We start from the raw sequence: 16,677 nt of genomic DNA, 5'->3' as shown, positions 1-16,677 counted from the left end.
TCCCTTACCCTTGAATAGTTGATAATTTAGAAAAGAAAAAAATACACATTACTAACAAATGTATTGGGCAGATTATAAGTGATATAAATTCTGTGTTGTAGGCATTCAGGGCAAAGCTAGATTAATTGTGCTCAGGAAAAATGGTTAGTAGAGACGGCATTTGTATAAGGCCTTAGAAAATGTATGTTTCAACGGGACGAGGGCATTGGAGAAGGGCCTTTTACGTGGAGGTAGTATCTTTAGTAAAGTCCCATAGACAAAAAGGCATAGATGAATTAAGAAAACATCAAGTGATGGGGACTGGTTGAAGACAGGGTACAGAAGGGAAAAGAGAAAGAAACTGATCTGGAAAGATAGTCCACAGATTTACTTACTACAACTTTATTTGTAGTATCAAAAGAATTACTAGAAGTCTTAACATCCTTGAATAGAACCTTTTAAAATGAGGTTTTAGCAAAAGGTTAATATGAAAAGTGGCCAAATTATGGTCTGACTTTCTAAGGCTTACCTGTTTGCTAAACTATTACTATCTTTGGTTAACTTTTGCAGAGTTCAGAGCTTAGAATAAAAACAGGGAGGAAATGCAGGAAGCAGGATTTAAGGACTAGGAAATAAAATATATCATTCCCTAATCATTTTTCACATATCTTAAGATTTTGAGAGTAAGAAATACTTTGTTAGCAGGTATATTTGCAAAGTAGGGCAGTAACTTCAAAGAAAAATAATGCAGGTACTAGAAAAATTTTTTTCTGAACTGGCAAATTTTTGGCTGCAGTTTAACTAATATAATCCTATTACTCACACTTACGATTGTTTCCTTAATAATTCTTTTCTCAACACTAAAATACCTTCTTAATTTAACTATGTATGCACTGAGTGGCTACTTTAGAACTAGTATCTGCCAATTATTTATCCAGTCTCTGCTTTTCTGCCCCAACTTGTCCTGCTAACCTCTCACTCACTTACTCGCTCACTCATTCTTCTCCAAACTCTATCAGTAACATTAAAAGCTACTACCTCCTGTAGTACCAGGTGTTACAATTAATACGTTACAATCAGTATTTAATACAATCCTCAAAACAACACAGTGAAATAGGCATTACTACCCCATCTTTTGGGTGAAGAAACAAGTTCAAATATTTGTTAAATATTTTGCTAACTGGTAAGTGGCAGAACCAGGGCTCAACCCAGATATGCTTAATTCCAGATTCCTTGCTTGTTGCCACTTCATTGTAATGCCTTCATCACCTTTTAACCTCTGACACATATGGGTTAGCAATTTTAATTAGAAAATTAAAACATTCATTTAGCTCCTGCTACTGTAAAATCCTGTTCTAGGTGCTGTCGTCACAGGTATATAAGTAAGTGAGGGAGTAGCTGTAGATTATCAATGCTAATAATCTTCCATATTTGAATATAAACAGCAATATCTTAAATCACTGTGTAAGATGATATATCCCTGATTCATGAATTAGAGCAACTAAAGTCGGGGGTGAGGGTGACTCAGTATATGAAGTTGGCTCATGCCCACCTTTCTCAGACAGGCATCAATCAACTCACTAAATGACCTACAGAGAATTTTTAAAATATATTTCAGAGTCTGTGAAAACTCTGCTGATGAAATATCTGTCCTGTCAGAAGTTCTCAGCCAAATCAGCTTACAATGCTTTTTCAATGAACCTTAGCTTCCTCTGAATCAGAATAAGCAAAAGCGTTTTAGCCAACAATAGGCACATTGTGGTGCCAGTTCTGGTAAAATTCATTGCCAACAAGTAAAATGATTTATTCATTTGGTTAAAACACAAATGTGATATTAAACTACTTATACCATTCATTAGCCTGAATGTTCTGTAAAATTACATAGAGCTATTTAGCCAAAGAAAAACAATTCTGACATCTTTTTAAGCTTCCTGCTTTTAATATTACCTCTACCAACTTTTGAATATATTTTTGCCTCATATTTTTAGGAACCTAGTTACAGTTTTACAAGTATTAACTAGTTACATAGTTACAAATATAAGATACTGGGACAGATGTTGCTCAACAGTCCTCTTGAGGCTATAAGCTTGGGTACCCGTGGAATGCTTGGAAGGAGTCACAATTGCAGACTCATCTGCTTACTCATCTTTTTCTACAAAAGCACAGTATTCATATCACAAACTGCACAACGAAGACTCATCCAAAGACTGTAGTGACAAATGCTAATAGCATTTACTCGACAATCTAAACTCCTAATACAATTCATTTTTTAGAAAACAAAGTCAATAGTGAAAAATCACTTTAAGAGTTCAAGGGCAGCAAAAGAAATAGTGAGACACGTTGTACTGACAGGTAGAAGCACCAGGCTACATAAAATGAATAGTAATGATACTCACTGCTCAATTCGGGGTGACAAGTACAGCTTGGGGTACACCTGAGTGGCTTCTGTATCCTCAAAACTGACAGAAAGGAGAGCCACATCTTCCCCAGGGTCTTCATTTACATCCTTAAACAGGAAGTGTAAAAAACAACGTCATCAGTACCTGCTCTTATAACATCTTTTTGGTGATAAACTCGTAGTTTACTCGCATTGAGGCATGGGGATGTGAATTACCTAGATTCAAATTTATTTTTTTTAAAGATTTATTTATTTTTATACAAGAGCTTGGGTACAGGCCAGAGGTGCGGGAGGGAGAGAGGATTCACCAAAGGCAGAGTGGAGAGCAGAACAGGCAGAGGACAGAAATACAAGGCTGAGGGGAGCAGCGGGCACGACAGGAGAGGTCTGCTGCACCATGTGGGATTCTCACAGGCCCGCCGGCCGGGATCGAACCCACACTGCAGAGGCTGTGGACGGCTTCAGAGCGCGGTGCTCAACCCATGTGCCACCGGGGAGGCCCCCTAGATTCAAATTTAGCAGCTCTGCACATCCTCTACTGCACACCTAGTTCCTCCCCTAGAATGATGCCTTCAAACTTTCCAACCAAATAGCAAAAATATCACTATGAAGCATACCACCGCACAAGCACATGGCAGGGGAGTTATACACACATCATCTTTAGCAAAATGATAGATAATTCATTTGTGACCCACAAGATATACATATCCTTAAAAGCCCAGGTATTAGAATATCATAAGTCAAAAACATTATTGGTGCAAATATGTATCGAGAGACATTGAGAGGTTAACCAAACACACCATAATGAACTAAGTGATGATAAAGCTAAATACAAAATTATTGTAATTTATAAGTCAAAAACAAGAATAGCAGCAATTAATTTCAATTAACGCAAGCCAACACTGATGTTACACTGATGAAGTGTCCTGAATCAAAACTGGATCTTACAATGTGTATATACTTTACAATTATTGTCAAGCACCAAGTGTTTGCCAGACTTTTGTATAAATACAAAATTAGAATCAACTATAGCAGTATACTAAGTTATTTGGTGAATACCAAATTTTCATAAGCTTTAATAATTTATTTTTTGTTGATAATAGCACCAAATCAAATATAATTTTTTTTAACTTAATAGAATTGCACATCGTTCACCAAAAGGGACAGTAAGAACTGACCTGGATTTCTGGATCAGTTCACAGATTTTCAGGAGGGAACAACAGCCATCCTAGGAGGGGCCTAACCTAGACTCGAAGAATCCCTGCCCGTGGAAGAGCTGAATGCGCCTCAGGCACAATGTCCTTCCTTCTGTCTGAAACCAACCTCATCCATTCTTTTCCTGTATCCTGAGAAGCTGCTTATCACCCTTGTGTCACGTAGCTGTGGCATTTTCAGTCTCTGCTGTGCCTTCTTTTGTGACTACAGGATGCACAAGTGTGCACAATAAGGAATCACACACACAGGGACAGCTTAGAAAATAAAAATTTAAAAGAGGGCCTCCCCGGTGGCGCAGCTGTTGAGCGCTGGGTTGCAAAGCTTCCCACAGCCTCTGCAGCACTGGTTCGATCCCCGGCTCCTCCCCGGCCACCGGAGGAGGGTCCCACATGGCACGCAGACCTCTCCTGCCGTCCGCTGCTCCCCTCAGCAGTGTACTTCAGTCCTTCTGCCTGCTCTGCTCCCCGCTCTGGCTCTGGTGAATTCTCTCACCCTCCCACGCTTCTGACTGTACCCAATGCTTGTATAAATAAATAAATCTTTAAAAAAAATAAAATAAAAATTAAAATTTAAAAGAAAGAAAAGAATCATGTCAGTCTCTATACAGTCCCCCAGATTCCCTCTGGTCTTCTTCTCCTCACAGGATGTTTGAAAGAGTGGTCTCCACTCCCTGTCTCGATGCCCTCCCACCTTAGCCCATTACACTACCATGGAGCCCCATGCATCAAGACTGTGCCTCAGTGGAAACACTTTAACATAATTCCCTGTCCTTATCTTACTTGATCCCTACATAGTATTTGACATGGATGAGCACTCTCTCTGGAAATACTCTTTGCTTCTAAGAAGACATACTCAACTCTTTGTACGCCTGCTCTTCCTTTTCATTCTTCATTTATTAACTTCTTAATTTGTTTGTTGTTTGTTTTTTGGTTTTACATTACAAAAAATATGCTCATTATAGCAAGTCAAACCATACACAAGTTTATAAAGGAAAGGCTCTTCTACCCTCACTTTTCAAGGTAACCAACATTAACACTGTGTGTAACCTCAAGCAGCTTTTTCTATGCTCATAAAAACATACACACACTTGCATTTAAATAGCTTTTTAACCTTCTGTTTTGTCTTCCCTAATGGAATCAATATTATACAAATCACTCTACCAATTGCCTCATAAAATAGCCACATAGTATTCCACAGCATGGATTTATTTTTTATTAAACCATTCCCTTAGCTCCGCATTCAGGCAGTCTGTTGTTCTCAGCCACTTGATAAAGCTACAATAAATATCCTTATATGTGTATTCTTCACCAGCAGAACTTAATTTTTTAGTAGAGACCCAAACAGCTTGTTGGGTCAAAATTTATGAACATTTTACATTTTAATAGAGTTTAAGAGATCACTTTTTTCTAAAACGTTTTGTAGCAATTCATATTTGGACCCATGAGTTTGCATCAGAATAAGAGAGCCTGTCTCCGCTCTTCATGAAAAACTGAACAACACTGGCTGTCACTCTTTTTAATGTAGTTTTGGTGACCTGACAGTTAAAAAATGACATCTCAATTTCAATTCAGTGAATGAAACTGAGTGACTTTTCACTTGTTTACTGGTTATCTACATTTCTTTTGCAAATGTTCTAATCAAATCCCTCTCTCATTTTGCTTTAAGGTTCCTGGTCTATTTTTTATCGTTATTAGGTTTATTAATACTTGTCTACCACATGTTAAAAGTATTTTCTCTCAGTCTCTTTACTTTGTTTGGGGCTCTTTCTGACATCACAGAAAACTTCGATTTTTTTTTTTTTTTAAGATTTATTTATTTATTTATACAAACACTGGGTACAGTCAGAAGCGCGGGAGGGTGAGAGAATTCACCAGAGCCAGAGCGGGGAGCAGAGCAGGCAGAAGGACCAAAGTACATTGCTGAGGGAAGCAGCGGGCGGCAGGAGAGGTCTGAGCACCATGTGGGACCCTCCTCCGGTGGCCAGGGAGGAGCCGAGGATCGAACGGGTGCTGCAGAGGCTGCGGGAAGCTTTGCAACCCAGCGCTCAACAGCTGCGCCACCGGGGAGGCCCCGATTTCTTAAGTAATTAAAATTTCTTAATTCTTCAAGTTCTTAATTGTTAAGAATTAAATCCACCATGGAATATTACTCAGCATTCAAAAAAGATAAACACATGCAATTTGCAGCAACATGGATGGAGCTGGAAGGGATCATGCTCAGTGAAATAAGCCAGAAAGAAAAAGAAAAATACTGGATGGTCTCACTCATAGCAGGAATTTAGAAAACTTAAATACCAGGAAAAAGAATAACTATAAGAAAGAAAATATCAAAATCAACAAACAACTATGAACCAGAGACACTCTATGGGGGGGGGGGGGGGTTAGGGGGGTGGGGAAAGTAGGGATTGGGGTCCAAATAAGGGGGTTGGAATTGTATGGGGAATATAAAAATAAAATTTAAATTAAAAAAAAAAGAATTAAATCTGGTCAATAATTGAAGTATTGAATATTATTTCCCTAGTTTTTCATCTAACATTATTATAATTTTATTTTTACAAGTAAATTCACAAAACTTGTGAATATACTGTTAGGTGGTGTACTACAAGAGGTTTGTAAGAGAAACATCTTAGTATAGTCCCTGGAACACAGACACCACTAACAAACAGGGGGACAAATATTAATTCCTAACCTTTATTCTCCACACCTAGTGGTTTTCAGGAAACTAGAAGAGTTGCTGTCACCAGTGATGTCTGGAAATTGAGTTCTGACTGATTCCTTGCTCCTGCCCCTTAATACACCAAGTTCCCTAGAGCTAGTGGCTTTAAAAGGAGAGCCAAGATTGGGATTCTGATCACTTCCTGCTATGTTGCAGATGACGTTCAACCATAAATATACCTTTCTGCAAAATGAGGATATAAAATTTAAAAAGTGCTTACTTACAGTCTCAACAGATAGAAACTATGTAATTATATGACTCTAAAACTCTTGAAATATCTAAAATTAAGGTTAAAGTTGAGCTTGAAAAAAATAATACCTTCTGGGGAACAAATTCATTTCATGATCTAAGTATCCTCTTTAGTCTTCTTTAGAATTAAATTGTCTTCCTTAAGGAAGACAATAACAAAAGAACATTGACCTTCAGATACTGTGTCCTAATGACTGAGTTTTCTTGTTAAAGGTGAAGGCTCTAGGGCCTCCCCTGGTGGCACAGGTGGTTGAACGCCCTGTGAAGCTGTCCGCAGCCTCTGCAGCACCAGTTCGATCCTGGCCAGTGAGGGTCCCACATGGCGCTGCAGAGCTCTCCTGTCGTGCCTGCTGCTCCCCTCAGCAGTGTATTTTGTCAGTCAGCTTGTTTTGCTTCCCGCTCTGTCTCTGATGAATCCTCTCACCCTCCTGTGCATCTGGTCTGTACCCGGGTTCTTGTATAAAATAAAATTAAAAAATTACTTAAAAAAATAAAATAAAGGTGAAGGCACTGAATGCAAATCATAAGACCCTATAAAAACACATTGCAAAAAACTAGGGGTCACTGAAAATCTTTTGAATTAACATCTTCACTGAATATGTCTATGGATAATTCATAATTATTTCCCTTTCCTACCTTTAACTTCTCATTTCACTACTATTTAGGCAAAGAACAGAAATACTTCCAGACAGTCCTCCAAACAAATGGAATGACCCTGGTTTATATAATCAACATTTATCATCTGGCATTCTACAGAGAACACGAAACATTAGTCTCAACATGAAAATAGTTTTTCCAGGAGATCCTTTTACGTACTACTTTAATATGATTTATTCCCCTTGGTGTGGCACATGAGTTTTCCCTGAATTGATATTTGATTCCTAATGGATACCTAAGTTTTACTTTTTTGTGCTTAAATAAGCCCAAAGAGTTCCAAAAATACAAATCTACACAGCACTCTTTCCAGTTTCTGCAACTCTAACAGGCTTGTACATGTGTTTCTTCCCATCTGGGAAATTATAAAAGAAGCTCTTGTACCATGGTTCTTAGAAGCTAACATTACAGATGATTATTGTAACCACTAATGGCAGCATTTGGAAAACAGGAGATGGTTACAGTGTAGTAGGGGACATTTAAAAATGTAAAAGTATACATTTGCAGGGTTTTCTATCTGCACCACTAGAAGCTGCAGCAGGCTATAATGGAGGGATAGATGCCCAAACTGCTGAAACTAAAAAAGAATATTGCCCCCTACCTTTATAAAAGTGTGGCAGGCACTGACATACATATGGTGAGGCAATCATGGCCAGGATATTTTGCTGAGATTTAACAGTGGATTTGGCTCAGCACTTGACTACAGGGGAAGCGGGTTCCTATGGCTTACAGTGGATATTCACTGCACAGTTAGTTTCCTACAGGGTGGGCGCCCACTCTGTTTCTTTCTGACCCCAGTATTTGGAACATAGTATGTACGCAGCAAATTGGTTGAGAGAAAAAATTGAATGGATGCAGTAACAACTGGAATAATGAGTAAATGATGTAGTTGCACAGAATATGCCCTCAGTGGAAGGAGTTTGAGAGAACTGTGTTCAGTAAAGCCAGTCGAAATGGTAAAAATAAATACTGCACATGTACTGAGCAGATGATTTGATAAAGTAAAAGGCTTGCAAAAACTTACAATAAACATCACAAGGGCTCTGAGGTTAAGGGAAGAGGGCAGGGAAAGGGACAAGGGGGAAGTAAGGGAAGCTAGTAGGTAAACCATAGCCAGAGGTAACAGAAGTTCTGATAAAAGACAAAAAAGAAAATATGTTTTCAGTTAGAAAGAGTCTCAATATTTATCTCAAGTCTATGACTACTTAAGATGTTACTCAAGAAAACCCAAATCCAAATCACGTATCTATTAATAAGAGTTAGCATTCTGCTAGGTCATAATGGTTTATTTATATAACTGTTCTCAACTGGGGCTCTTAGCAAATATCAAAAGGGTACAGAAAAAAAAAAACAACAATTAGCCTTGGAAGTGAAAGTAAACACAAGCACAATTTATCATTATGTTGTTCCCCTTTGATATGCTAATTATTCCAAAAGAAAATAGCAGCCATTACACGAGCCCCTATATGTTGAATGTCAATATAGGTATAAACTACCAATTAACTAATTGTTGATAGATTTTTGCTGAACAATAAATATTACCAACCACAGGTCATGCAGAAAGACTGTAAAGAGCTTTTGTAGTTCTCAAATCAAAAGGTCTTATAACAAAGTTATAACCATTACTAACAAAACCAGTTTGTGGACACAGGACTATAAAGAAGCTATTATATAGTGTATCAAAAATCAAGTAAGGACCATTTGGTGTTACATTTAAAATGCTACCAAAGTAGACCCAGGGCTAATCATGATTCTTAAGGTGAATACCTCATTACATAAAAACTATGTGTTTTTTAAAGAACTATAAGCAAATTAAAAGTCTCCAAAAATTTAAAACATATAGAGGTCTCAGTTTTTTATATAGTCACCACCAAATTATATAAATATAGATTTTTTTCAAAGTCAACTTTTATCACGCAAGTGAACACCATTCATTGTTGCATTTAACAAAGTAAAATACATAGTATGTTATAAATGTTATAAGAAAAACTAAAGTTGGGAGAGGGGACAAGCAGTGAGGAGAGAGGGGAAGTATTAGTAGGGTGGTCAAAGATGGCCTTATGGAAATCATGAGAGTCCTCTCACTGCTTAGCACAGGAGATTTAGGATTAAAAAGTCCTCTTGACTCACTGTTTCTATATCAACATCAGCAGCCCCAATAAAAAGTTGATTTTGGAGTGACGTGGCATTATGCCATGACAATGAATATACTAGGAACAGAAGTAAATCTAAGCAAAATAAATACTGAAGAACAAGATAAAGATGTCCAGAAGAGAATCTTGGTCTCATTGCTAAGGTGCCTCTGTCCAATTATGGCTCTGGCCATTTTGAAAATCAGGTCATTTCCTCTTCATCTAAATGCAGGAAACAGACAAGAGCCAGGGAAAACAGTATAGTTAGAAGGCAAAACGAATCCAAGAGTAAGGAAATTGAGCCAAACAGATGCGGAAGAGCAATAAGTGGTTCTCCTGCCTGGTCTTCTGCCTGCTGGTGTGACGCACAATTCTGAGCCTCCTCCTTCCCATGCCCGCAGAGGATTGCAGCACTGGGGTGGTGGTTCTAAAGGCCTGCTTATAGCCTCTCTGCACCCCATTGGCTAAACAGTCTTTTGCTATTTTGAAGTCCCTAGGAAGGGAGCTCTTAAGAGTTACTGCTGATGTAGTTTCACCAATTGGAAAGGGCAGCAAAAAGATTCACCTTGCCTTATCCAGACGAATGGGTACTCCCCATAGACAGTGTTAGACCTCGATTATCACATGTATATTGCCATTCCCCTTATCAGAAGGTTCTTTCTCTCCTTTTCTTAATTGCTTTAGTTTTTATTTCTTTAACTCTTACAAACGCACTTGCTCCATTAAGGTCCCCTTTCAACTGCAAATATGATCTGTCTGTCCTCAGTAGTTTCACTGTGTGTCCTGGTGAATATTCCCTGCTGTTTAAGCAGCATCTATTTCATATTCCAAAAAGAGTGTGAATTCCTTGGGACCAGGATAGAGAGCTCCTACTTCCTATTATGTCTACCAGTGTTTACTCAACAGTCCCTTTGCTTAGTACTATGTACCGCAAGTCCTATCATAACTCTCATTTGTGGATGAAGAAAGTGCTGCTGAGAGGGAATAGTGAGGATGAGTTTTGAACCAATGTATGTTGACTCAGAGCCTGGATTCTTAATCTTTTTTTTTTTAAGATTTATTTATTTATGCATATAAGAGCTGGGGTACAGGCCAGAGGTTTGTGGGAAGGTGAGAGGATTCACCAGAGACAGAGTGGGGAACAGAACAGGTGGATTAACTGAAATATACTGCTGAGGGGAGCAGCAGGCAAGTCAAGAGAGGTCAACTGTGCCATGTGGGTACCTCCCTGGCCAGGGATCAAACTCATGCTGCAGAGGTTGCGAGTTGCTTCATAGGCTGCGTCTTAACCCCTTGTGCCACACACCACCAGGGAGGCCCCTGGATTCTTAATCTTGATGTTATATCCCCTAGCAGAGAAAGCAAAGTCAGTACCCAGACTCAAAGCAAAATACAAAAACATGAAAACCCACATGCAGAAAAGAGAGATTTTCTAATACTTTTTTTCACTTGTTCTCCACTTAGCAACTAAATCCTGTTTGCTCCAAGACCATAATCAACTTAAGGAAACATTTTTATTCCCTTCTTACCCGGGGTACAGTACCCTGCCTGTCCCTGGCCAATAGTGAGTATTCAAAACAAACCGGGAAGCACATGTGTTCTACTGTTTACTTTTAAAAACTATGCAGCAAGAGGAAAAGGGATCAAACAGGGAAGAGAAAAGCACAAGGGACTATGGTGAAGGTTCACAGGTGAACTTGTGGTGGATATTTTACGGGGACTATACAATGATGTAAAAAGATATAAATAAAAAAATAAATTATAAAAAAGTATGCAATAAAAAAAATTTAAAAAAGAAAAACTATGCAAGAAATCAAAATTCTTTAAGAGTATAAAGACTAGGGCCTCCCCGGTGGCGCAGCGGTTGAGCGCTGGGTTGCGAAACTGCGCGCGGCCTCTGTGGCGCCGGTTCGATCCCCGGCTGCTCCCTGGCCACCAGAGGAGGGTCCCACATGGCGCGCAGACCTCTCCTGCCGCCCGCTGCTCCCCTCAGCAGTGTACTTCGGTCCTTCTGCCTGCTCTGCTCCCCGCTCTGGCTCTGGTGAATTCTCTCACCCTCCCGTGCTTCTGACTGTACCCAGTGCATGTATAAACAAAACAAACAAACAAACCAGCAAACAAATAAATAAAGCATGCCTCTATAAAAAAAAAAAAAGAGTATAAAGACTAAGAGCTACAAAGGTCACTATGCCAAATTAAATGTATTTGACATTTTTACACAAATTGAGTTAAGGAAGGAAGGTGGTTTTTCTCAGAACACTGCTTAGAACTGTGGTGTTCTAAGCCACATCAACCTTCCTTTAATAATGTCCTGTTAGGCACATTCTGTGATTAACTAGCTCAGTGAAAAGAGGAAGAGCTGACTGTTAGGTGGGAAAAGGGTTAGTACAATATTCTTGAAATAGCCATTTCTTAGAGGGGGAGTCCAGGACATCAGGATAAAGCTGGTGTCACCTGCCCGTGTTTGACAGTGACACCGTGAGTTAAATGCTACCAGATGCGTGATGATGGAGCATGGGGCTAGGGTTACTGAGTTTATATCTTCTTCTTATATACACAAAGGCCATTTCACTGTCCTCATTTATGCAAGAATCTGCTTGTGAAGCTGTACTTATCCTTAATACGTTGGCTGTAGCTTCTGTTTATAAAGCTAAATTAAAACACACGCTGTGCAAATAAACTTTGGAGGGGAGGGGTGGGGGCATAGATCCTGGCTCTTTTAAAATCATGATGATCGAGGTATCTTTTGCCAAATATTTTTGCTGGTGTTAACTGCCTTCAGGTATTTCAACTAACAGCCAAATGGAGCCTTTCTTCCAGGGGGTAAAGAGGCCAGGTGAGGGGAACCCTCTGCAGCCAGGATCCTCACTGAAGGCAAATGATGTTTCCTTGATACCCACCTATGTTTTTAGAGAAAGAATCTAGACTGTGAGGTATCCCCTACTGCCCCACAATGTGTCTTAATGAGTCCAACAAGGAAGCCCAGTTTATTTAAATAAACCCCAACTTTTGCAACTGTTTTCCAAATCACACTGAACCACATACTCAGACATCTCTAAGTTGAGATTTTACACACCTACTGGTAAAAACTTCATGCCAGACTTTCATCCAAGAGCCCAATAAAACTAAACAATGAATTTTACTTAATAACATTTGGAACAAATATGAACACCATTAACCATAACCTAACGAAAAGGTAAAGCTTTTATGTGAATAGTTTATATAGCTCTTTGCAAGAAATAGAAAAACAACAATTAAAGCGATAGTTGCTTTTGTGTGATACTGTTTACCTGACACCTTCCCCCTCTTGGGAAGCACCTCTCTCTTCCAGTCCCACCCCAGGCCCAGATCCTTATAGTTCCTAAAGGAGCTGCCTGTCCCTATGCCCCTGAAAACAGTTGGTGGATCCAGGAAAGGGTGATCCTTTCCTCCAGACTTGTGAATTTCAGAGCCAAGTGTAGGTCAGTCCTTCTCAGAGACAGAAGAAACTGTCACACTTCCTATGCGTGGAAGAGATCAAGAGCAAAGCGAACACACTTGAGAAGCAGAGAGGAGAAAGGCCTGGCTCATTCACACCCTTGGTCATCTCCCAGGGTTAGTGGTTCAGTGATGTCCTGTGCTTCTTGTGGTTTGGCTAGGTGACCCTCTCTTGACCTTGGAAAGCTAGCACATGGCCCTACATGCTTAAACTACTTTGCAGTAGTTCACAGAGGGCCACAATTTTCTCTTATAAAATTTTTTTTTATTATTATTATTTTTTTTTTGGTGGGACCCTCGCCGGCGGCCGGGGAACAAACCGGTGCTGCAGAGGCTGCGGGCAGCCTCGCAGTCAAGCGCTCAACCGCAGTGCCACCAGGGGAAGCCCTCTTATAAATTATTAAACTCATCAATACAGATGGTAACCACGGCAAATCAAAATCCACAGAATTAACTACTAAAAAGGGATTTTCACCCTTGAGGTACGTGAATACGCGTAAGTGCTATGGAATACCCAAGGCCTAATCAGAAAGGAGAAAAGGTTTTTTAGGACAAAGATGAGCTGCATGCCTCCCTGTGCATGCAGGAAGGAGGCGCTGTTGGGGCAGTCTGCCTGAGGGCACACCTATGGCTGCAGCAAGGCTATTTCCCAGGACTCACATTTCTGATCATAGTGCACCTGAAACAGCACCATAAGCTACCCTGTGCCTTGAAAGGGACATCCTGAACTTCCTGATCTGCAGTCCCCTTTGACTTCACCCAACAAACAAATGGAAAGGTATTAGAGGTACCAATGCAAAAGGCAGAGTTCACAGCAGCATGCCATGTGACTCCATGAAATGTTTTGCAAATGTGTCATGCAACTGAAGAACTACACAAAAACGGTGAAATTTTAGCTCTAGAAATTAAAATTTTTGCAAAGAGTTTACATGTTTTTCTTTTTTTCCCATATGGTATGCTAAATGTGGGAATTATGGGAAGCAACAGGTCTGTGCAACTTTGGCAAACGTATGTGAAAATGCCAAGCACAGAACAAGGCATGAAGAAGGGGCTCCACAAATGTGAGCTTCACTTCTCTTACTCCTTCCACTCTCTTGGTCTGATATTTCCATTACTATACACCCACTTCTTTCCTCTCCAGGTTGCTTTGATTGTGGGGTTTAGAGTCTTCCCAAGTGGTTCTATGGGTGAGGACAGAAGGGAAAGACATCCTAGAACTCTTAATACCTTTGTACCCACCTTGCAAGTCATCCAGCTCATATTGGCTGGTGTCCATGACAACTAGGAAATTGGTTATTTCTAAGTTCATTAAGACACCCGGCACTACACTTCACTCACTGGAGACAATCACAAACCACAGTCACAAAACTCGCGTCTTGAAGTAATGAGAGATCTTCTGATTTGCACATAAATATTATCTGCAGAGACTAAAGAGCTGCTAGGAGCTTGCAAAACAAAACAAAATAAAAAATCAAGAGACTTGGTGCCACATCCCTTGGAACTAGCTGGAGGAAAGGTTCCTGTGCAGAAAATGAGCTCAAAGAAGCAGAATATTCTTCTTTTCTCCCAGTCTAAAAACCTTCCCCTGTCTACAGTGCCCTGGCAGTCAAGCCCCTTCCAAGTTCATCTCCACAGCACCCTTCCAAGTTCATGTTTCCATTACCCCTGTTGTTACGCTCTAAATGCAGCAGGTGCCACGTGCCATCCTGTCACTCCACCATGTCTCAGCTCTGCCCCTCAATCCTGACTGCCTTCTTCTGGCCTTGTACCCCTCAATTCCATCCACTCTTTAAAGACTCATTCAGATATCATGTCTCCTCACCAGACTTCACTGATCCCACCACCCTCTAGAGTAATGGTTTCTCCTCTGAAATCTCATGGGTAAAGACATTAGAGGGTGCATAGCTACACCTTTTAAAGGTAATATTTTGTTCCTTTTGAGTTTAAAGTTATTTGCATAGCATTTGTGCTCTGTTTATCTGACTGAGTTCATTAAAAGAAGTGATTGTATTTCTTTATTTGTGTACTCCCACTACCTAGGATGGAGTGTACCACAAAAATAGGCATCCAGGAAATCTTTTATGAATGAATGTATGAATATATGCGTGAAAGAGTGACGACATATACTTGCCAGTAAACCCCCACCATCCAAAAACGGGTTTCACAAGCAGACCTCCCTAGTGGAAACAGCAGAGGTCTAAGTAACTAACTTGATTTTCCAATATAAATCAGAAGGTGCAATTTTGTGCAGAATGAGCCATTTTCTCCAAGATTGAGATCACCCCCGAAAGAAGAGGAAAATTCAGGTCCAACACTTAACTGGGAGATCCAACCGTATACTGCCAAAAGCCAAAAGCAGTCTCCTCTAATGAACTTTCAGACAAGCCACTAAGTCAGTTCTCAACTATGATTTACCTGCCATGTGCAGGACAACGAAAACCACAATAAGAAAAGGATTGCGGGCCTCCCTGGTGGCGCAGGTGGTTGAGTGCAGCACTGTGAAGCTGTCCACAGCCTCTGCAGTGCCAGTTCAATCCCCAGCGGCGGGAGAGATACCCACATGGCGCAGCAGACCTCTCCTGACTCGCCCGCTGCTCCCCTCAGCAGTGTATTTCAGTCAGTCTGCCTGTTCTGTTCCCCGCTCTGCATCTGGTAAATCCTCTAATCGTCCCGCATATCTGGCCTGTACCCCAGTTCTTGCATAAAATAAAATAAATCTTTAAAAAGAAAAAAAGAAAGGATTACAAAAATCAACCTCCCATTCCAAAGAGGCACATGAGAAAAGTTTTTTTCTTCTCCTTCAATAAGAGATCCTATAAGCTAGAACACAATTACTTGTCAAAAGTCCTGTAAGGAGAGAAGAACTCATCAGTTGTGCTTATGTATTGAGAATGAATTCTTTAGACTCTTTCCTGGCTTTAGGTTTCCACCAGAAAGAAGATAAAGCAGAAAGAAGAGTAAGGGGTATTTTAAGAGAAAAACTGAAAAGCTTCTAAAAGTAGTAAAAGGCAGGGTAAGAGGCTTTCCCAACCTGCATGACATTAAGAAGCAAGCCCTGCGTGTTTGCCAAAGACAGTTCTACTTCTTCCATATTTCAGGCTATCTGGCTCAAAATGCACTGAGACGTAAGACCAGAACCAGGGCCTATATGCAGGTGGGCTGGCACTTGCAAACGGCAGGCAGCAGAGGCCTGTATGACTGGAGCCTTGCTTCACAGACCAACAGCATCAGCTTCATGTAATTCCTCAGTGATTTGTAGCACGTTGAAATATGAGAAGCAATGACTTAGAGGACTGGCACTATCAGAACAGAAATCGGTCTAAAGATGGAGAGAGTAAGAAAGGCAATGGGATGAAATGCCACCCTGTGATTAACCAGGAGCAAAACACTGACGTCAATTGAAATGTTTCACGGGGCTAAGAGTGGAAGAAATCATAGACAAAGTTTAGGGTTTAAAAATAAGCCATAGGCTATCTTCCCTGTGACTTATGACAAAAATTCAAGAGTTCGTTAAATGGAGGAAAGAATCACGGTGGACACTGAAAAGGTTCTTCTAAATGGCCACATCTATATGCTCCAGAGGGTTCAGAGAGAAAGGGCAGGTGGAGAGAGCGGGCAGATCTGAGATTATTCCCTTTCGATCAATGAAACTAGTGAAAATGTGCTCGAAGGATAATAAGGTAAATGAAGGATAAAGAAAATCAGAGAATAGGAAAGGTGAAAAGGACCTCAGAGGTCTGGTCCAGTGATTTTTACCCTGTGCTCTAAGAAGAAGTAGGGATCCTGTGTGCCCTAAAAGAGTATGTCTAAGAGCAGCTACACTACTCTTTCTGTTTTGTATATTTGAGCACTCAGAGA

General features: G+C 40.2%; 1 protein-coding gene across 3 annotated transcripts in view; it reads right to left on the bottom strand.

Moving 5' to 3' along the window:
* The window catches only part of BABAM2 (BRISC and BRCA1 A complex member 2), a gene marked incomplete at both ends in the record, with an annotated part of 352,443 nt that overhangs the window by 169,492 nt on the left and 166,274 nt on the right, over positions 1–16,677 (bottom strand). For all 3 annotated transcript variants that reach the window (XM_084235977.1, XM_084235976.1, XM_084235978.1), the window contains one exon: positions 2,376–2,485. In XM_084235977.1, coding sequence (XP_084092103.1) covers positions 2,376–2,485 — 110 coding nt within the window. The remainder of the gene's footprint in view (positions 1–2,375; positions 2,486–16,677) is intronic.

Source organism: Talpa europaea (genome assembly GCF_964194135.1).
Source record: "Talpa europaea genome assembly, chromosome: 6".
Lineage (NCBI taxonomy): Eukaryota > Metazoa > Chordata > Mammalia > Eulipotyphla > Talpidae > Talpa > Talpa europaea.
This window is presented reverse-complemented; position numbering and strand designations above follow the sequence as displayed.